This window comes from Dysidea avara, chromosome 4 (genome assembly GCF_963678975.1).
Source record: "Dysidea avara chromosome 4, odDysAvar1.4, whole genome shotgun sequence".
Taxonomy (NCBI): Eukaryota; Metazoa; Porifera; class Demospongiae; order Dictyoceratida; family Dysideidae; genus Dysidea; species Dysidea avara.
In genome coordinates, this window is record NC_089275.1 from 35,476,725 (window position 1) to 35,500,574 (window position 23,850).

At 38.6% G+C, this 23,850-nt stretch overlaps 1 protein-coding gene across 1 annotated transcript in view; it reads right to left on the reverse strand.

Annotated features, from left to right (window-relative positions):
• LOC136254830 (uncharacterized) overlaps window positions 1–23,850 on the reverse strand; it is a 93,650-nt gene that overhangs the window by 6,081 nt on the left and 63,719 nt on the right. Inside the window, exons 8-9 of the mRNA XM_066047588.1 lie at window positions 20,597–21,339; window positions 3,942–4,314 (exon numbers count right to left, since the gene is read on the reverse strand). Of these exons, the coding sequence (XP_065903660.1) occupies window positions 3,942–4,314; window positions 20,597–21,339 (1,116 nt within the window). The remainder of the gene's footprint in view (window positions 1–3,941; window positions 4,315–20,596; window positions 21,340–23,850) is intronic.

A 23,850-nucleotide genomic window follows, 5' to 3' on the forward strand; every position in this document is an offset into this window, starting at 1 on the left:
ACCATCCGCTGGCGTAATCAGGATGGGTCTCGTTTGGATGTACCATGTCCTTCATTGCTCCCTGATTACCAGCAATACATGAGGGGGGTAGACAGGAGCGATCAGCTGGTGGGCTTCTACAATGTTGGGAGAAGATCTAGAAAATGGTGGAAGAGATGTTTTTTATACCTGCTAGAATGCTCCCTTCTGAATGCTTATGTGCTCCATGGATTGGCATATCTTCATCTCCGGATGAAAAAAAATTGACTTTTTGCAATTCCATATGGAGGTGGCCACTTCACTGATGAATGGTTTTTGCTGAAGGCAAAGGGCTGCCAACCAAGACAGTGATTGTTTGACCAGGAGGAATGTGGGACTTGGCCACTGGCCTACAAAAGGGAAAACAAGCGTGACTGTGTTGTATGTATGAAAAAACACACCAGACTAAACTTACCAAGAGCAGAAGTCCACCACCAGACAAGAAATAAGTGTTCTCATTGTGATGTATACCTGTGTATTGAGAAAGACAGAAATTGTTTTGCCAAGTATCATGCTAAGTTAGAATACTGGACTGACTAGCTAGCTACATGTAGCCAAGTAAGTATCTTGTATACTTTGTAATATATCATACAGTACGGTAGTACTGTATATTAGGGACATCGAAGGTGTGGGGGCGATCCACGATATAATATAACCCAAAGACCTGCCACGATTTTTCCTCACAACGACATGACAGTATTGGTTGGGTAAAACCAAGTGTCTTCAGATCGACCCGAAACGTTTCCGTTGAGTTGCTACAGAATTTAAAAAAAATTTAGTCAATGGAATTTTCTACTGCCTGCCTACCTGCCTGACGCCTTCAGTCAAGCGTAGCGGAAAACTGGCTACAGCTACAGCCCTAATTCTTTCGCAGAAACATTTCTAGATTGCTTAAGAAAAAGCCTTTGGTATATTGATAAACATACAATGCTTGCGCTATTGTCTTACCTTTTATCTTTCTTTACCATGGCCATCAGTCAAGGTTCTACCGCGGAGTGTTAATAGACTACAGTATGGCTTCCATACCAGTGTATATTGCATCAAACTATTCGAATACTCGTGGTCGCCGGTTGTACCAAAACACACTCGTACGTCAGACTCGCTGTTGATATCGATCAGAGAGAGCAACTCACGGCGAACTATATAGCAATGTATAAGTCAATAAATATAGTTTAATTAGTAACAATGTTAAACCGAGTTGGATCAACAGATTATTCGGGTCTGACCCTACGTGCTAAATTAAATGTGGATGTGTTACCACACGTCATGGCGTAGCTCTGCTTCTTTCGTGAGCCACGCCCACTTATGTAAATTACAGTCTGTAGACATGGTAGCCACGTCCATTCATCAGTGTGTAGGTATGCACGAATCCATGCCCACTTACGTAAATTACTGTCTGTAGACATATGGTAGCCATGCCCATGTAGATACGCACGAATCCACGTCCATTATTGTCTGCAGGCTTATGTAGAGCCACACCCACTGATTAGTTGTTATTATATGAGTCATAATCTAGCATAATAGTGCTGTGAGTAACTCAGCAGATATTTAGTGGTCATGAGCTTGCAAAAAAACTTCACAAACAAGTATAAGAAAAAATTGGGAATTTTAAATTAGATTAGGGACAATGTATAATGCTGCAATAAAACTGAAACAAAAGCTGGATCGGAGTAGTACGTAATGTCCAAATACCGTAAAACAATAAGAAGTGAGTATCCCTACTGTGCATTGAGTGTACAGTAGGGATACTCACTTCTTATTGTTTAACAGTATTTGGACATTACGTACTACTCCGATCCAGCTTGTTTCAGTAATTTTTATTGCAGCATTATACATTGTCCCTAATCTAATTTAAAATTCCCAATTTTTTCTTATACTTGTATAATTATAGCAGTTACAGTATTATTATTGTGTACAACCGTCCAAGTAATGTATGTAATGAACTAATAATAATAATATCACAGTGGTAAACAAAGCAGGACAGTATAACACAGTCACATTTCTTTCCGAGAAGATAGTTGGCCAAAACTGGCATGGTGCCTGGGTGAAGTTTCCGTTGTCTAATTGTGAGAATACGATGTCAGGGTGCCTGTGACTTACCTCAGCCAATTGTGAAAGTGTACCTACAATATTTTCAATCGCCGCCATACGCGTGAATAATTATTTTGGGGAAATCAGCCTGTTGCTTCGACATGGTAAGAGCTATGGGATAACTGACATAAGTACTATTTTATGCAGTTCATGAGCAGTATTTTGATGTATGGTTGCTATGTGTTTTGTATCATATCTAACTTTATATAATGCCAAATCCTACATAGTCTTTTTTTTTTGCGGGATCTCTGACGGTGAATGGGTTAATACATAGGATAGCTAATCAAGAATTCAAGAATTATGTACCACAGTTAGTTGGGTATTTGGACAAAACTTGCGAAGCTTGTTGTAAAGATACCATTGATGATCTGCACATAATCTATCTGGTACAACCCGAGATAGCATCCAATAGGGTGAGGGATGCCACTGAATCTTTCACCAACACAACTTGGTACTAATTGGCAGAACTGGAGCTCTTCACAAATACTGTGCCAAGTAAGCTTGGAAACGTTGTATTTAAGTGATCCCTTTTAATTAGATTTCTTTGTGTGCTCCTGTAGGTTAAAAACTTATACAGTATTTATAACGCAGTACAAATCATTCTTTGCATACTTGGATGCAGTTGGTACAATGGGAAGAAATGCAGAAATCAAGTAGGGACTGCGGTTTAATTCCTGGTACAGGAAAAGTTTCTTTTGCTTTTAGACTACTTTTAGGAACACATTTTTATGAAGTGGTTAATTAATGATTAATTAATTAATATCATATTATATTATATAACCCTCTGGCCCCAAAGTTAATAAAAAAGTGTTCCGTTAAACGTGGATGCCACTATAGTGGCTCTTGTTACACACATGCATTCAAAAGCATACATCCCATAAATGAAATATCTTATGAATATACAGTTTAAACTGTGGTACTCTGCGGTTAACAGATATTATCCTAAGCTTTATCTGAGCATTGTAGCATGATTGAGCATAATGTAAGGTGAATCTGTGTTTGAAAGAATTTTCGGCTGTTTTTAAGATGATAGTTACAATGATACTACTTGTCACAAAGGAGAGATGGAATATATAAGGTTAGTAAAAGTTATATAATGTTGTAGATCTATCCTTCGTGAGTAGTTTAATGCAAACTACAAAGGAATAGGTGGTCCCTACATGGAGTAACAGGAACCCAAGTTGGTATGTCAAAATGCGTATTTTTCGTAAAACAAATTTCATTTTTAAGAGCCAAAGCCACTATAGTGGTGTTCAGGGCCAAAGGGTTAACTGCTCTATTAGAGTATATTTGAACAATTCATTACAATTATATCAAGACACACGGTGGTCCAAGAAGCTGGCGCACCACACTGTGGATATATTGACAGGGAGAATGAAAATGAGATTTTCACACAGATGTACAGTATAGCTCTGTGATCCCTTAACTGATTGAAACCAATTTTACTATAGAGATGCCCGTCAGGTTGAGGAGCCCCAGCCATTTCCAAGATACGAGTGGCAAAAGTTATGGATTGTTACTTCGTTTTTGTCTTTCTACTACGTTTTCAAACTTTTTGCAAAATCTGCCATAAATCACAAACATGTACTCCAGTCAAGCTGAAATTTGGAACACCATATGGAGTTATTAATAAATCCATTTCACTGCTGAATTTCCTAGGGGACTTTGACAATGCAAAATTTTGCAATCTTTCACGTGGGAATTATGAAATTTATTTACACTGTGTTCATGGGAGATAATGTTTCAGGGTAGCGGTATAAGTAAGAGTACAAACTGTTGGTATAAACTATGGATATATAAATTAATACACTAAAAATCATGCGTATTATTACCTCCACCAATAGTCATACACTTCTTGAACAACTCTTCAATATTGTCTAAATAAAATTGCTTTGATTTTTGAGATTTAGAATCATCATGTACATAGTAGAGCTGTGTTAGAGGATCTCGTTCAATATACCCTTGAATAACTTCAATATCTTTTCTGACATCTGATGTAATAGTAGCAGTGTCTTCTGTTGAACTATCAGCTGCTTTCTTCATAGGAACAGCTTTTGCTATATCTTTGTATTGACTGTCATGTGTATCAATTATCATACACTGTAGAAATCCCACCAAGCATCTATGTAGGACATTTAGAAAAGGTTTAGTTAAATCTGGTGGCTTTAACTGTGGCTTGTCCTGTGATATTGTAGTCGGCTGATCCTGTAATGAATTTCACATTAAACAAAACACACATGCTTAGCAGGAATGTTAGAATGTGTTTGCATATTCTGTAATAATTGTGTGCTTATAAGGAGGGACACTGATTTAAGTAAGCAACAATTTAATACTTCATTTTTGCTACAGGATATCATCTCTGCTAACCATGTCGCGGCTCGCGCAATGCGATGACATCATATAATTACGTAGGTAATTGAACCGGTTTTTATTAGCGGGTTAGACAGGTTTTTTGGTGTTCCTTTTAATGTAACAATGTGTGCTTAAAGGCGGGAGTTTTGTTAGTAGAGAAAAATAAGTTGTGTGAACCAGCGCTCGTCTGTCGCTACGACATTTGGTGCCGAAACCCGGGAATTCAAGGGTGAAGAGCGTGGATTCGTTTCGAGTCGCCTTACTCATTTGTAACCCAAAACCCTGAAGTTGTGGTACCGTGACAGTGAAACGGTACCACGTAAGGCGAGTAACTTTGAGCTACGTGATTGTTGGTTTCCTTTTTGAATTTTACAGAATTGAAGATGCCGCTTGTCAGCAGTATGAAAAGCTCCCGCACACGTGAGAAGAGGGCGTTAATTAAGGAAGAGGCCGAAGCCCAGAAATTAATGCAAGCCGACGTCGATGACGATCTCCCGAAAGTTGTTAAGTCACTTATGTTGGTGGGAAAAGTCCTAATGAACTTGGACGCGAAGCTGTCGCGACTTGAGTCGGCGAATGAAAGGGTAATCGAGGCATTGGAGCAAAATGATGACACAGAGGGCTCGGAACAGTTTCAAAAGGTTCTTGACGAAGAGGCAGAGTTAATTGATGACGTTGTCAGTAGAATATCGGAATTGAAAATTCTGAAAGGTGAATTGGAAAGGAAGCGTGCCATGCTAGAGACAGTTCGAAGCCGTACATCAAACAATACCAGTGCAACAGAGCAGGCAACTCAACTGGGCTCAGTAAGTTCCGATCTATCTAGTATATGGACACCACCTAGTACTAGTGTACAAGCCCCCATTAAGCCACCACATATAGAGATTACTTCCTTTGATGGGGATGTCCTCAAATGGCAAGAATTTTGGGACCAGTTTGAAGCGGCTATCCATAAGGCTAGGTTTTCCTCCATTGATAAAATGAATTACCTCAAATCAAGATTGACGGGAGAAGCGCTTAATGCCATTTCTGGGTATCAGCTATCCAAGAGCAATTATGATGTGGTTGTTGACGTGCTTAAGCGTAGATTTGGGAATCCTCAGCTGATCATAGATGCACACTACCGTAATCTGTCACATCTCCCCGCTGCTACTAATCAAACCAGTAGTTTGAGGCAATGTTACGATTCAATCGAGCGCCATTTGCGCAGCCTTGAGGCAATGGGAGAGAGTGTTAATCATCGCCACTTTGTGGCTTTGATATCTGAGAAGCTACCACAGAAAGTTTTGTACCAGTTGTACATGTTGAAAGCCGATGGGGAAGACTGGACAGTTCCTAAGCTACGACAGTTATTAGAGAAGCATATAACAGCATTAGAGATGGCAGGTGGTGAGCCTCGTCCCACAGTGAGACCCAATGCCAAGTATCCCCAAAGAGAAGGGTCGGGACAGTTTTATTACTCAAAGTCTACGGCAGGAGCTTTGTTAGCGAGTAATGCTAGAAGTACCACGGTTTCAAGAACTATCCCCGTGCAGATCAAGTCTTTTTACTGTGGGCAGTCCCATTGGTCTGATGAATGTACAAAGGTTACAACCTTACAGGCGAGGAAAGAAAAATTGAAGAATTCTTGTTTCAAGTGTTTGCAGAGGGGACACATGTCAAAGGACTGTAGACGAAGCAGACAGTGTGCTCATTGTGGCAAACTGGGTCATCATCGAAGTCTGTGTGCTAAGCTATTTGGAATTGAAAGTCAAAGAAGTGAGGAAGTGAGGGATGACAGTAGTACAGAAGCCCAGACAGTCAGTAGTGTAGTTGAAGGAGAGAAGGCGATGTTGACCTCAAGCAACCAAGTTCTGATGCAGACAGCCACATGCACCATTAAGAGTATCTCAGGTGAAAGCTCACTCTCGGTACGAATGATACTGGACTCTGGCAGTCAAAGGACATATGTTACGGAGAAGCTTGCCAAGAATCTCGGCCTTCATTTGAATCCTCCTGAGAAGCTGACTGTCGTTACATTTGGAACGGAGAAGCCGAAGTACCTCCGATACAAACCCAGTAGATTACAACTGATGCTGAAGGATGGAAGCTCAATGGTTTTGGGTGTCAGTGTTGTCCCTAGCATAACTGGCAAGATCAACAGATTCCCACTCGGGACGCAACATGTAGAGTTTTTAAACAAGAAGTTTGGCCAGGATATGTTAGCCGATTCATTACCCCACTACACTGAGTCAGCCACAATCAACATGTTGATCGGGAATGATTGTTATTTCGATTTGCTAGAACCACAAAAATTGGACTTGGGAGGTGGTCTTTTTCTCTTTAATTCAAAGCTTGGCTGGATTTTAGGAGGACAAACTGAGAATACTGCTCTAAATAAGGGTACTGAGTCACATCTCTTAGTTGGCACTCTTGAAATTGCTACCTTGGACACCAAAGCAGATGTCTATGTTATGAATAACACTGATCTGCTCTCAGTTTCTAGACCCAATTTGGAGTCCTTTTGGAATCTTGAAGCCATTGGAATAACAGATTCACCGAAGACATGCGATGATGATCAGGCCTTGGAGAATTTTCAGAAGACAGTGAGTTACCAAGCCAACAGGTACTTTGTCACTTGGCCATGGAAAGAGCCAAATCCGATAATACCTGAGAATTATCAACTGGCCGAGGGCAGGCTCAAGTCCACGCTTGGCAAACTACAGAAGGATCCTCAGCTACTTCAGTCTTACGCAGCAGTTATACAAGAACAACTAGAGCGGGGCATAATTGAGAGAGTATCAAGTGAGTCAATTCAAGGTATTGCTAAGCACTACATACCACACCATGCAGTAGTTACCCCCACAAAAGCAACCACCAAAGTGCGGGTGGTGTATGATGCCTCAGCTAAGACAAAGCAAAGCAACAAAAGCTTAAACGAATGTTTGTATCGAGGGCCGGTGTTGTTACCTGACCTTTGTGGGCTGCTCATTAGATTTTGTTTACATTCTATTGCTGTGGTAGCTGATCTAGAGAAAGCTTTTCTAAGTGTTGGTCTGCAGTGTCAGGACAGAGACGTCACTAGATTCCTTTGGCTGAAGGACCCCACAATTCCAAGCTTGAAGGATAATGTTCAAACCTATCGCTTTTGTCGCATACCGTTCGGAGTGATATCTAGTCCATTCTTGTTAGCAGCCACCATCACGTATCACTTACAGCAAAGTGACAACCAGTTCGCTGAACTCCTTAAGCGAGACATTTACGTGGACAATGTGATAAGCGGAGTCAGTACACTTGAAGAAGCCAAGACTCTCTACAAGGAGGCTAAAGGCGTGTTTGCAGCTGCTTTTATGAATATGAGAGAGTGGGCATCTAACTCACAGCAGTTCATGGAATTTATCCCGCAATCTGATCGAACATCTAATCCAGATCAGAAGATTCTTGGTATCAAGTGGAATTTGTGCAAGGACGTGTTATCGGTACCTGGTATCTCCTTAGATAAGATGGAAAGTGTTTCAACGAAGAGAGAAGTGTTACAGATGGCTGCATGTATTTTTGACCCTCTAGGTTTTTTTTCACCTACGGTCTTGAAAGCTAAACTGTTAATGAAGAAGCTGTGGACAAAAAGGTTGGATTGGGATGAGAAACTGGATGATGAGTGTCTGAAGGAGTGGCTTGAAATCAGCAAGCAGTTGGGATGTATTCCGTCATATCATCTGCCGAGGTTTATTGGCATTAGTGACCAAGGGTCGGGATCTGTTGAACACAGATTAGTTTGTTTTTGTGATGCCTCAGGCATGGCATATGCGACTTCTGTTTATTTACACCAGTCATCTACTGACTCTTGCAGAGTTGATCTAGTATTCTCAAAGACTCGTCTGGCACCATCAGAAACGACCATACCGCGATTAGAATTGTTGGCTGTTCTTATTGGAGTTAGGGCCCTAAGATTTGTTATGAGAGAATTTCATTTACCAACTTCCGGTCTTACATTATTTACTGATTCCATCTGTGTACTGCATTGGCTGAAAACCAGCAAACCTCTGTCAGTTTTCGTGGCAAACAGAGTGAAAGAGATCAAATCCCTGACAGGAGTGACGTATGCTCATGTACCCTCAAAAGACAATCCTGCAGACATGGCCACCAGGGGAAAATCCCCAGAAGAGCTATCATCTTCCATTTGGTGGAATGGACCAGTTTGGTTAGCTAAGCCAGTTCAGCAGTGGCCAGATTCTAGATCGATTGACAGTGATGATAGTCCACAAGGGTTTGAAACTGAAGTTAAAGGAAGCAAAACTTTCTATGAAGCTAAGCTTGTTTGCGGGGAGGATCTCCCCAGAGAACCCATGGAAACAAGGCATAACCTTTCTGTTATTGATGAGAACAGGTATCCGTCCCTGTTAAAGCTGTTGAGAGTGACAGCTTGGGCCCTACGGTTTATTAGTAAACTGAAGAATGGTAGAGATTTGTTGACAGGACCACTAACGGCTCAAGAGATGCGGAAAGCTAAGCTATTGTGGGAACTCCACATTCAACAGAAGTACTATGCAGATGTTGCTTACAAGGTCAAACATGGGAAGAAGAGTAACTTGAAGAATCAGTTAAACTTGCAGATTGATGAGAATGGTCTCCTCAGATGTTATGGAAGATTGCTTAATGCTGAGCTGACACAAGGAGCAAAACATCCTGTACTGTTGCCAAAACAAGGGTACTTCACCAAGTTGGTAGTTGAGCACTATCATAAGAAGATGCTACACTCAGGCGTGTCACAAACATTAGCGCAAGCCCGGCAACAGTACTGAATACCTCAAGGACGTGCTCTTATAAGAAAAGTTTTGAAAGATTGTCGAATTTGTAGGAAGTTCAAAGGAAGTCCCTTTGCAATGCCTGAGATGCCACCATTGCCGCGAGAACGTGTCGCCCGATCATTACCCTTTGAGTTCACGGGTCTTGATTACTTTGGGCCAATGTACATTAAACAGTTTGTACAAGGATCTGATGAGACATCTGATGAAGGTGTTGAAACAATGATTTCCAAGGTTTGGGTGTGCTTATTCACCTGTTTAGCTGTTCGCGCTGTCCACCTTGAACTTGTTGGTGATATGACCGCTGAAGAGTTCATACTTTGTTTACGTAGGTTTATGGCACGGCGAGGAGTGCCCCGTCAGATCGTATCTGATAATGCTAAGCAGTTTAAGTTGGCGAAGGCTACTCTTGACCAGGCTTGGAGCACAATGTTGACAAGTAGCGATGTCAGTGATTACTCCACGAAGCAAGGAATCCAACGGAAATTCATTGTTGAGTTGGCTCCATGGATGGGAGGGTTCTATGAGAGATTGGTGGGGATTACTAAGAGAGCCCTCAGGAAGACCTTGGGAACTCAATGTTTAACGGAAAGGCAACTGACAACCGTCCTGACAGAAGTGGAAGCAGTAGTGAACTCGCGTCCCTTAGTATATGTTGATGAAGACATCAACTCCAGCAGAATACTCACCCCAGCTGACTTCCTTTCACTGCATTCTCAGCATATCATGCCTGATATAGTTGATGATTCTGACCCAGAATTTGATGCTCAGAACAAGCCAAACACAGCTCAACAGTTGTTGAATACTTGGAAGAAAGGTCAAAACCGTCTGAATCAATTTTGGAGCTCATGGAAGAACGATTATATGTTGAGCTTGAGAGAGCGAGTACAAAAGAAGTCACGTGGACAAGTGATTAGATGTCCTCAAGTGGGCGAAGTAGTGCTGATCAGGGACAAATTACCTCGTGGTCAGTGGAGAATTGGCAAGATATCCGAGATGATTTTAGGACGAGACCAAAGGGTTAGATCGGCTAAGGTCTTTGTCGCACCACACAGATACTTGCATCGAGCATTAAGTTTGTTGTACCCCATTGAATGCCCTGATATCAGAAACAACACAGATGATCAAGTAGATGGTATGCAGGGAAACCATCCTGTATCAATTGTTGAGGAAAATGCGGCTGAAATGACTGATGAAGCTGAAGATATTGATGGACCTGAAAAATCGATGCCAACTGATAGTGCAAGTCACTGTACTACTGAAGGTCGTAACGACGATTTTTTGATGTCAATGACTGGTCGTCCAAGGAGAAAAGCAACGATAGCCGCCAGACAGAAGATAAAGAGTTGGTTAAACACCGAAGGGAGTACTTTGGTCTGGGGAGTGTCGCGGCTCGCGCAACGCGATGACATCATATAATTACGTAGGTAATTGAACCGGTTTTTATTAGCGGGTTAGACAGGTTTTTTGGTGTTCCTTTTAATGTAACAATGTTTGCTTAAAGGCGGGAGTTTTGTTAGTAGTGAAAAATAAGTTGTGTGAACCAGCGCTCGTCTGTCGCTACGACAAACCACACATAGCATTATCATTAATAAACAACATTAAAATGCTAGAACAAAATTATGCTTAATTTACCATTACTGTAAAATGGAATACTAGCTTTATGAAATTCAACAAGTGGATTGGCAAAATCTATAGATGTTTGTGTAGTACAATAGACCCAATTCCAATGCAAGCACTGAAAATTCAATTACAAGTAAAAATAAGTTTATAATTACTAAGATGATGAATGTGAATGAAGTGACTGGCTGAGCAAAAGCTGGCCATTCTCGCACATTCCTTGAATTCCATTTTATTGCATCTCTGTAAATCTATGGCAACAGAGAGTGGACAGCCAAAGTTTCAGCCTTTATAATGATGAACGGTCTTGGAGTTATAGCACTTGACAGTTGGAACAGCGATAAACTCAATTTGTACAGCAACAATATGGGAAATAAATTACATGTGCTTAGATAATCGATCATAACTCACGATTGAAACAAGCTATGAGGCTCAAATTGTGCACCATGAACTGGAAATTTAGTCAAGGTATAGTGCTTTCCCTGTACTCCTCTGTGTTGACAAAGAATAAGGCCATTCCAACTAAGAAATGATGTCGGTGAACATTGTTTTTACTGCATTGTAAATAAACGCCTTTACCTCACATATCCTTTGCTGTGTGAGCACAAAACAAAGGTTTTCTTACTCTCCATTAACAGGTGAATCCAGTGGTATATAGGTTTATTGATTTGAGCTTAATTTCAGGTGTGCGTAAAGTTTTCATGTACCAAGCATACTTTTTACCCAGTGCATTTCAATATGGTTTTATGGCAAAACAGATTTGCGAAAATGGCCAGTTTTTGCTCAGTGGGTCACAAACGATTATGTTGAAGTGAGACTAAAGCCAGCATTAAAATTTAATATGCTTTGATTTATCAAGATACATACACACAATTACATTAGATAATATTGTGAAGAAAAGGCTTTACATAGTTTAAACAAAGGATATTAACTATTGCATTATCACTTTGAGCTTGTTGTTTATAATTAGAATTTGTTTCTATTGTAGTAATTATTTGCATAAGTTTTTTGTGAAGCCAACAAGCTAATTTCAGTCAATATTGCTATAAAATATTTTCCAGGTTTGAAAGTTTATATCTAGAAAAATACAGATGTATATAGAGCATATACTAAGGGGTGAACTGTCTACGGGGACTATGACCCCAGACTCCCAACATATTACACATCCTTGAATGGATGAATGTCATATAAAGGAATTTTTATTTCTGCCTCTGGCAACCCTGAATTTTGCAATATTTGTAGGGATGAATGACTGAGGTATTGTCTCCGAGTTTTAAAAGGATAATATATACGTAGTAGGTCATGAGACAAGACACTTTTAAATTTGTAGATTTCTCATACTTATGATATCAATGTGAGGGGGCAACAGTTGTCCCTTCTGGGCAATTACTAGTACTAATCTATGGGAAAACCCCAAATGTCATATCTCAATCTCATGATATACGCATATGTTCTATCATATTAAAACTTGGAGAACTTAATTTTGATAATCACACCTACAAATAACAAAATAAATTCATATGTTGAATTTGTAGATTTCCCAAATGTATAGATTATCCATGTGGCAGCCCAGAAGAGGCAACTTTTGTTCCCTCACCCTCACATAGATAATGTATGGGGAAACTGCAAGTTTAAATTAAATTGTTAATGTATCTCATGCAGAGGTGATAAAAATTTTTCAGCAATGCCCATACAATGTCAGACAAACTTTATGGTTGGTTTGACATGCAGACCAGCCGCTCAGTCTACAACACTATTTGCCTCAAAATACTTGTTTACACTATGGTGTACAGTGGTTAATTAATCTCCTAGCAACATAACATTGTTATTATATCAACCAGAGTAACTAACTTATGAACGAGTGTAACTATAATTTTCACTACAGTTGTTTCATTGCTCCAGTGAGTTCTCCATGAGTCAAACCATGATCCTACAAATGTTCAAGTAGTAGTCACTAAAGGGAGGAATTGTCTGGATGGTATTTTCTTTCACCTTCCTGTCCCAAGGGAAGCATTATTGAAACATTGCTGACGTTAGATCGTAAAATGTTAGTTCCATCCTTGATGAAAGGCTCATAATCACAAACATCACCAGCTCTCGTGTGTGTTAAACCATCAAGTCTACCAAGACCCAGTACAACTATTCATCTGGACGTCAATTCACTGGTGTGTTGATGTGGAAAACACTACATATTGATGAATTTACTGCATAAAATAATCGCATTACACTAGATGATTCGCACCAAATATTTGAACGAGCTGCTAAACGGAATGAATGGTCACAAGGGGAGACATTGGTGCAGTTAGCTGGACATCAGAGAGGTCAGGCCTTACAAGAATAGATTCTGAGGAGCTACCTACATGTACAGTATGTATCTGACTGCCATCAAAGCCTTAAGAGAATAACTAGACCCAGGTAATCAGACCTTAACAGCATTGGATTTTTGTCATGTTAATCAGCAAACAATTGAGATCAAGTCTGATTTTATAAGATGCCAAGAGGAAGTATTTCAGACAGTATTTGGGCATGAGAAATAATTTTACAGAGACAAGGGACAAGTTGTTGTATGGCCAACTACAAGAATGTTTGTTGTACACTTTAATTGAATCACTAATGGTATCTGGAGCCCAGAATTATAGAGTATTGTTACAGCAGCTAGAAATGAGGAGAAGAAATTAGCAGAGCTATAGAAGGAACAACAATGAGTAGTAACAGGGATCACAACACAAGAGCCAAGAAAGCACTTTTAAGTCTGGAGGTGTATTAAATAATACTAGATATTCAGGCTACCAGAAAAGATGCAAGTGTTGTTTTTGCAACAGTCTCAGTCACTTAGCCAAAGATCGTAGAACACTAAAGAGTGAGAATCAAGGTAGAAAGGCACCACATATGAATAAAGAGATAGAAGATGATTTACACAAAGCCAGCCCAATTGCAGTAACAAAGGAAAAGAGTCCCGCTATGTAGGAGTCAAGCTAGAAGGAGTCCCTTTAACAGGTCTGATAGATACAGATAGCCAAGCTAAGCTAGCTTAAGCCACTGGACCACAAAACATGTACCTATGACCTGAAGCCCATCACGTTGGATGGACAGATGGAGGTAGCATTCAGTTTTAGTGAGAAAGTGTTGCATGCTACTGTATATTTATGTTAAACCAGCGGCACCTGACAAATTACTTTTATCTGGAGCTGCATGTCATCATTAGGCATAGTTAACTGTCTCCCTAGTGTGAAAGCTACTCCAAAGTATGCTGCTGTAGCAATACCCACACTAAGCCAAAAGATAAGAAACTCGTTGAAGCTTAAGTTGTTCCTTTTTGTGCGACAACTACATCTGATTCTGAGGCCAAAGCTACTGGAAAGGAGGAACAATTAGATGGTGCCAAGAAGAAACACCAAGGGTTGGGAATTCATAGAAAAGAGACAAAATACAGGTACCAAGGAGCCAGGTACGCAGGAAGAGTCTGCCAAGGTAGAAGATTTCTTAGTTACAGCTGTACATTTGCTAGCAAATTTTTTAAGTAGTAGTGCCTTTGAAGGTCGCAAACAGCTATGGTAAAGCCATCGAGTACATTGTGTGATTCACTACAGGTTGAGGATACCTTACTAGAAATCAACAAAGATGGTTCCACAGTGAATCATCACAATGAATAATGGTGACACAACAGTGAGCTTAAAGTTGGTATGACTGTAAGACGTTAAATCTATATAGTGTAGCTAACTTACCACCAAAACGTGTTGAACAAACAAGGTGGAGACAAACACAATTAACAAGTTTATTAGAGCAATCATATGTCAGAAGATGATTACTTTCCTTTGAAACAGTTATTAGCTGATCATCAGCATAAAAGATGATGAACGAGGAGAAATAGGTATGACTGAATTTGAAATTAGTTCTGGGGATGAAGCACCTAAGAGATACTAGATGAACATCTTTTGCTGCGTGCCAAGAAGTAGTTAAGCAGTTAGAATAGATGCAGAGAGTTGGAGTAATTTACCCATCTAAAGTCCCTGGTTGAGTCCAATAGTTTAGGTCAGGAAATGTGATGGTTCTTCAAGGTTCTGTGTAGACTATAGAGCACTTAATTCAGTAAAAAACCCAGTCTTGTTCCTTTTTCCAAGGATCAATGACCTGTTAGACTAGTTGGGAATATCTCACTGCTTTACTACCTTAGATGTTGCTGCAGGGTATTATTGGCAGATTAAGGTTCATGACCGCAGCCAGGGAAAGACTGCATTCATCACCAATCAAAGATTATTTGAAATTAGAGTGATGCCATTTGGTGTGACGTACGCGCCAGCAGTTTTCCCTAGAGGATCATGTTAAGCACTTGAGAATGGTATTCATTAGAGAAGCCAGTTTGAAGTTTAATCCTGAGAAGTGTAAATATGTATGTTTGTATGTGGCGAGGTAGATTATTTAGGACATCTATTGACACTGGCAGGATTCAAGAACTTATAACAATCAGAATTTAGATGCTGTAAAACATTTTCCAGTATCAACAAATATGAGACAGTTGAGGCATTTCCTGGGGGTTAACATCTCATTATCGTCACCTTGTTATGAAAAATATTCCTGGATTATCCATTGTATTCATGTATCAGGAAAGGGACATGGTTCCTCTGGATGGCCGATTGCGAAGCTGCTTTCAAGAGATTAAGAAGTAAGTTGCTTACAACTCCTATCCTAATTTGCAATAATTTCAGAAACAGATGCTAGTAAGGAAGGGTTGGGTGCCCAATAATTATCCAATTACATCCTGTGGCATATGCCAGCCGATCTGTAGAAGTAGACAACCTAAAAGAGAAAAGGTCCACTACCTATTTGATGACACTTGGGGTGAAGGAGTGGATGATGTAGAGAGACATGACTGTAACAACAAACAATATTGTGATAAACAGTGTATCACTAAGGTCATAAGGTCAAAAGTGAATTTTTGGTATAAACGTAAACACTTATAAACACTTTTAAAGTACTTTGCGTTGGCGAGATCAAAGCGAAAGAGTGCTCTATTTTCCGTAACGCATTCAAGTGTGCCATATTTTCCATTTGTGTCACAATAAAGTACAGGTATGGAAAATAAAGAACAGTTACGCATTGATTGGAAAATAAATACGAAAACAAGATCATGTGCATAACATTTCTAATTGCCAAAAGTAGCCAAAAAGATACTATTTGCTTGTATTACTACCACAACTGTACTACATAAACACTTACCGATTGTCTGATGGCTGAAAACCGACGCAGTTTGAATTCACAAAACGAACGCTCCAAGCAAGATGACAAGAAAGCACTCTAAACCAGTTAAAGCACCGCTACGCTTGTGCAATATAAAAATAAAAACACTCGGGCATGGTCTCAAGCCTAATATAGCACTCGGCTTTGACTCGTGCTATATTAGGCTCGGCTTTGGCTTTGTCTCTCGCCCACACTCTCATGCTTTTATTTCCATATTGTACGCACAGTGGTGCTTTAACTATTACATAAACACTTATAAACTGTTTAATTTGTAGTTGTAGTACTGTGTCATTGATAGGTTGAATAAGACAATGAGTTAATCCTTACATAAGTGTGACTACAAGGAGGAAGTCTTCTAAGCTGCACTATGTATAACTCGACCAAACTGCATTAAACCACTACTAATGTACAGTAGTATCTTTTATACTACATGTGTAGAAATTTATATTTGAATAGAGATCATTGTAATCAAAGAGATGAGATCATCCACACCTGCAACTACGTATACTAGTGGATATATAATTCCTACTTCAGTCACTAATACACAGCCTGCCAATAATATAGCCAAAACTGGAGTAGGGATAAAATTAATGTCCAATAGCATAACTGCAGCAGGTGCAGATGACCCTCTTTGTTCCCATTGTTTTTTAATCCCTACTCAAATATAAAATTGCTACTACACTTGTAACATGATTTGTTACTGGTGAATCAATGCTACTACATTAAAGGAAAGAAAGACACCAGCCAAACTATATTATAAACATCAATTGACTGAACGTTCCCCAACTATAACAAGTCTAAAAATCACTGTGACCATTCCTCTTCATTTTCAGCTTTGTTCCACCTGTTATATGGTATAGCAGATGAAGGAAAGTATGAGAAGTGTCAATGCAATCAATCCAGTCACCATGGAAATTGTAGCTACGTAACTGTGCACCATCACTATAATTTACTGGAAGCCATTTTGCTTCATTTTCAGGTATGTTCTACCTGTTATACAACATTACATACAAACAACAGTACAAGAAGCACCTCCACAATCAACCCATTCACTAGGAAAATTATAGATGATTCTTGCAATAGTCAGTTGTACTGAAGCCATAATGCATTACTGAGAATCAACACCTACACAGAAGTGGAGAAAGAAATGGGACACATAGCAGGACAAAGGCAAGTCCATGATTCATCCATTGTAGCTCCTGCAGTTAGCAAAAAGGTACATCTTCGACCAATATGTTGTCAAACGGTGAGAAAATCAAGATGTAGCCTTATTCATAGTCGAGTTATGCTTGGATAGAGGTTAATTAGTCAGTTATTCAGTTAATAGAAAATTTAATTACAAAGGAATTTGTGACCAGCTGAGTGAAAACTGGCCACTTTTGCCAAATTCAATTTTACTACAAAACATACTGGGTAAAATACATGAGCCACATTAAAAGATTTACGTACAGTACATTTAAATTGCTATGGTATACAGTGAAATGAAGCTCAAACCAATAACACCTAGACGTCATTGGATTTGTCTGTTCATAATAGAAAGAGAGAGAAAATCTTTGCACAAAGTACTTGTTAGGATGCAATATAAGTAGCATTTACCATTGTTATTCCTTTGCAAAAATGACTTTCTTCTTTGTGCACACTCTATACTTTGATGGGTTTTCCAGTTTATGGTGAACAGAATAAGCCAAGTCCCATCTGCATAACTTGTTTCAGTTTCAGTCATGAAATAATCAAGTGCTTATAATTTATTTGCCATATGGTTGCTGTGCAAATGGAAGTTCTTGTCTAGCATTGCTTATTGGAAAAAGCTTTCACTATAAAATGTTTTCATGAACTCACTACACCCTTATTTCAAAACGGCATGAATTAACCTCCTTAAAGAAAAACTTACCTGCATGGAAATGTACAGTATACAGGCTCTATGCAGCCTTCAAATTATACATAGAAGCTGCTTTTACTGTAGCACGCAAAGTTTTGCTCATGTGGGTTGGAAGAAACAAACATACATACATAGACGTATATGTTTTGGGAAAACTATTCAGCATGAACCCACAGCTGGCCTTTGGCTGGCTGTGGGAGCATGCTAGGGACCTGCCAATTATGCTGGCATAATGTTGAGCATAATAGGTGCATGAAAGCATTGAGCATAATGATAGCATAATGATAGCATAATATGCTCGTGTCATACTATAAATCCTTGCTTGCCAAAATACAAATCACATAAAAAGATCAATATACTCTAATAGAACAGTCAGTAACTCTAATAGAACAATCGGGCAGCTGACTGTTTCTATTTGGAGTATGTCGATCTTTCTCTGAAATGCATTTTGACAAGATTTATAGCCCCTACTTTAGTCACTTATTATTTACCCATAAAGTACACATTATTACCAAAACATATAAACTGAGGCATAAATGTTGAGCATAACATAACATACAAAAATTTTGAGCACTACTAAAAAACATATAAAAGCATAAATTGGTAGGTCCCTAGAGCATGCCTGGTATAAAAAGACTTGCAGGTTAAAGCTATATAGTGCTACTAGCACCAGCTTAGATATAGGAGTTTTTAAATTGTCCACTGTACTACTAAAACAGTGTATATACATGTATCAATTCAGGTTGTATCTTGCTTATCATCACTCTACTACAGGACTACAAGTCAGATATTATACAAAGCACAGGGTTTCATGGTTATATATTTTTACAACAGGAGCATGAACTGATATCATGATTCTCATAATTGCATGGTGCTTGGAAAAACAAATACCCAAGGGTTCCGATGTTGAAGCCACAAGGATTTATAAGGCCATCCAACCAATCCAAATGAAACCCTGCACTATTACACCTCAAACTAATCTTGAGTTGGAAGCTACAGTATGTACTCAAGGAATGGGAAAATTGAACTTTAGTCTACCTTATGAGACTCGTGGATACATATTCTTTTCCCCTGATTAAATTTTAGTTTGTAACAAGTATAGGAATTTTAAACTACAGTATATAGAGTAGGGATAATGTAGCTCCTGACAAAAGTGCTCTGATCAGAGTAGTACTACCATGTATATAATGCCCAATTACTATAAAACAATAAGAAGCAGATATCCCTAGTGTGCTGCACAGATTCTGCACAGTAGTACAATAATTGGACATTACATATTATTTGTTTCAGTGCTTTTACTGGGGTACTACTCTAGTTTTAAATTCCTAATCTTTTGTTGCAACATACTGTACTTGCTTTTAAACTTTTTGAAACTTCATGACATTAGCTCCTCTGCATATGTACATATCACTAACATAAACTGTTAGTGTTGGCCACAGTAAAACAATGAATGTAAGTAGTCAGCAACACTTTGCTGGTTTGTCAATAAGCAACAGCATATATACTAAACTACTTCTTACATGTGTATATTTCTTGGCAGTGCACGTAGAATAGCTTATTGTACTGTACCAAATTTGAAACACCTGTATTCCAATATGTTGGTGTAATGGTATTGTGTAACGTGTACACCTGTAGATCAAAACCCTATTATTGGTGGAGAACTTTGACAATAATGCATGCACACATTTTATTTTATCAATATGCAAAAGGTCTTCTTAAGTGAATTTGAAATGTTTCTGTGAACGAATTAGGATTGAAGTTATAACCAGTTTTCTGCAATGCTTGACTGAATGTATCAGGCAGGCAGTAGAAAAGTACGTTAAATAAATTTAAAAATGCAATTGGACAAAAGCATGTTAGGTTGATTTGAAAGCTGCTATGTCAGGAATCATGATACTAATATCTTATCATGGGCCATGCTCAAATCTTCTTTGTCCCTACTATACAATACTACATGTACCTACCATACTGTGACTATTTTTATAATGTTTACGTATGTATCTATAAACACATTTTGAATATAGTCCTTTTGGGCAGATTCGAACTTTAGCTGACTTTCCACGTAATTTTCTATACCCACCAGTGCGCTTTTCTGGTGCAAACATTTTGTGAGCCATTTTGATTAATACTCACCTGTTTCTGTCTACCCTGATTAATGCACATCCTTTTCTGTCTACCTTGCATTGTGAAATCCACCTACACCCTGTACTCTATTGTGTCTATATACCTGGTAATCGACTACTCCTTCATGTTAGCTATAGTAAGTGATGTTATTACTTGCAGACATGTTATTATTTCCCCACATTAACTTTGTTTAACTAGTTAAACTCCAAGTAACTGTTATAAATCAATATTTTACATAAGCAGATAATAACAGAGTTTTATATTGGATACTACATACGTATGAGTGAGAAATCTGTCTTCACTCTAAGTTTCACACATGTAATTCAGAACTATATACATAACATATGTACATGACAGATTTATTTTACACTCAATCTAACCCTTGTACAAAGACTACTATGGTATTACTGTATGAACTATAGTTTAGACATTAGTACAAGCTAAAAGTAGTTTCTACATATACAGTGTATGTAACTCTTAATGCACAAACCTTAAAAATCTTTCCACACAATATGTGTTCGCCATAAAAGTTCCTAAACTTAACATCTGTTAGGTGACATGGATCCTCACCCCAACCACTTTCAATGACATGTGCAAATTGTGCAACATCAACAGTTCCTGTTTTAATTTTTTCCAGGAATTTCTCATCCAGATTACTTTTTACCATGACATAGTGCCAGGATGGCCTTCCTCTGTCTTTACCATGTACCAAGTAAACGTAATTTGATTGTTTAACATGATAGTCAATATCTATAACATCTTTCCACTTCCAGGAGCAACTAAATGGTACATTTGGTAGTTGACATGGTGATGTATGTGTCTTCAGACAGGTAGTATCAGTGAAGCTGCATCCATAGGTAGTTTGTGTGTTGGACAAATTTTTATTGCGGTGTACTGCTATACCATTCCATGTTTCATAGTACTGAATTCCTTCTTGCATCACAAAGCTTCCACTAGTAGCTTTCTGGTGAGGTTGACAAGATGCATACACCTTGATCAATACACCTTGTTCCCTGGCCTGATGACCACAAGCTCCAATCCCCATCTCATCCAAACACTTAGCACACTCTACTACCCACTGACCTGAGTAGCTACTGTCTGTATAAACGTATAGCAACTTTCCTTTGAGGTATTTGTTGTAAAGATCAAATATATCTTGGAAAGTGATAGATCCATCTTTAAAACACCAGTTTCCTGTATGTTCTTCTCCATAACCAGTGTAGTATATCCATGCTGTGTAAAAGTACACGTTAATGGATGAAGTTAGTACTAATCAGTAAAAACCAGGTGTCCAATTAATACTGTCCCCTTTCAATATAGTGGCACAGATGTTACTATATCAAAAATGCATATCATGTGAGGAGTGCTATACAGGGGTGTGTATTTGGATAGTTTCATGGTTTTATGGAAAAGTGTGTGATTATTGCATTGTCACAGATTTGACCTTTAGTGACCTTTATAGCTTTTGCATAGAATTTGATCATTGAAGTATTTTTCTCCTTGAGGCAAGAATTAACTTGTTAAAACACAGTACAAAAGTAAAAGAGTTGTTGAACCAAACAACTTGGTTTCTATAATGCTGAAGTTAATAGTCAATTTCACTCCAAAGTTATTATTGCACTATCTACAAGCTTTTTGGATAATTTACCTTCCCACGGGTAATTTACACCTCAAGGACAGGTAAACTCAAAGAATTTTGCAGCAAATAAAAGTTATCATAATATCAAAATTGAATTACCTATTAATCTCAAATAACAAACTAAGTTGTTTCATTCAACAAGACCTTTACGTACGTATGTACCATGTTAATTAATGCCTCCAGGTAATAAAGACAGAAATAGTCAACTTTCTGTTTGAAAAGTCATAATGATCAATAAGGTCAAATTTTTGATGGCACTGTATCAAATACATATCATGAGGAGTACTATATGTGTGGAAAGTTTCATGGTTTTATGAAAATAGTGTACAATTTGGTTAATTATGTGTGGTTATAATGACATCATGAACCACGATAGGGGTTCATAATTGGGGTCACCAAGTTTGTTTTACAAAATCTCAATAGAATGCATGCCTAAAACCACCTTGTAAAGCGTCCTTTAAAAAACTCATATTCTCACTACTGATCGCCAACCACCTTACACCTCAATAAATTTTTAAAGTTCTCCTTTAATATTAGTGTATTAGAACTGTTCCGTATATGAAAGAAGCCGTACAACAATAAATTACGGGATTTTGTTGTGCAACCTCCTTGGGCTTTGTTCTTTGTAGCACTAGTTAACGTATAGTATCTCTGCATGGTGAGTCCTTCCTTTACTTTAAATGTGCAATCATGATATGCTACTAGACTATACAAACGTGCTCTCACCATAAGTGCTATCATACAGTACGATAATAACTGTATAGTAGGGACCACAAAGGAGTAGGCGTGGCCCACGATATAATATCACCCAAAAACCAGCCTCCATTTTCCCTGACGACAATGAGGCAGTATTGGTTAGGTAAAACTAAGCCAAAACAAGCTTTCAGATCGACCCAAAATGCTTTCAACAAGTTGTTACGGAATTTAAAAAATTTTTTATGGAATTTTCTACTGACTGAGTAAGTAAGTAACTGACTGATGCCTTTAGACAAGCGTAACTTGCTAACGGCTAAGGCTACGGGCTTGATTTTTTCACTGTTCGATGTCGCTTCAGCCTGACAGGTGCCTTTTGGCATACCGCAGTACGTATAATGCATTCTTCATGGACTTACCAGTGTCTTTCTTTGTGTCCCATTCATCTTTACTGACAGTGAAATGTGTCAATTTGGTGGTATCACATGATGGCTTCCCTTTGTAACAGAAATCATCTGTATTTTTCATAGTGGTTATTTTGATTGCAGAGGTGCTTTTAAAACAGTTCTTGATTCGTACTGCTGTGTAACGGGTGAACATAGCCGACAGCGAAGAGTAATGGATACTTCACTTTTCAGACGATAATTAATATAATTGAGGCATGCAGCACTATTTCTTTCTTTTGGTGTGCGTGGATTGTAGAGGTGCTTTTCGAACAGTTCTTGATTCAAAATGCTGTGTAACGGGTTGAACATAGCTGACAACGAAGCATAAAAGATACTTCACTTTTCAGACGATAATTGATATAGCTGGGGCACGCAATGCATTTCAGATGTGGTATGCGTGGGTTCACCAGTTTTAATAAAATTATTTACAAAAAGAAGTTAACAAACAAGTACACGAAAAAATTTGGAATTTCAACTAGAGTAGGGACCATAGCACATCAATAAAAAAATACTGAAACAAGTTGGAGTAGTCCATGATATTAAATCACCATAAAACAATAAGAAGTGTTATATCCCTACTGTGCTTTCCGTTATGGTATCTTGAGCACAGTAGGGATATAATACTTCTTATTGCTTTACAGTGATTTAATATCATGGACTACTCCAACTTGTTTCAGTACTTTTTATTGATGTGCTATGGTCCCTACTCTAGTTGAAAATTCCAAATTTTTTTGTGTACTTGTTATATAGTGCTGACACTAAGTTATCCATTGCTATGAATTAGATTTCTACAAACCACTTCCTTTTTGTACAAAGCAGGGGCGGATCTAGGATTTATAAAAAGGGGGGGCTAACTCAAGGTACTAATCTCTTGGGTAGAGGTGTGCGAAGCACACTTCCCAACATGCTTCGCATGCTGGAACTAGGGGGGTCTGGGGGCATGCCCCCCCAGGAAAATTTTGAAAA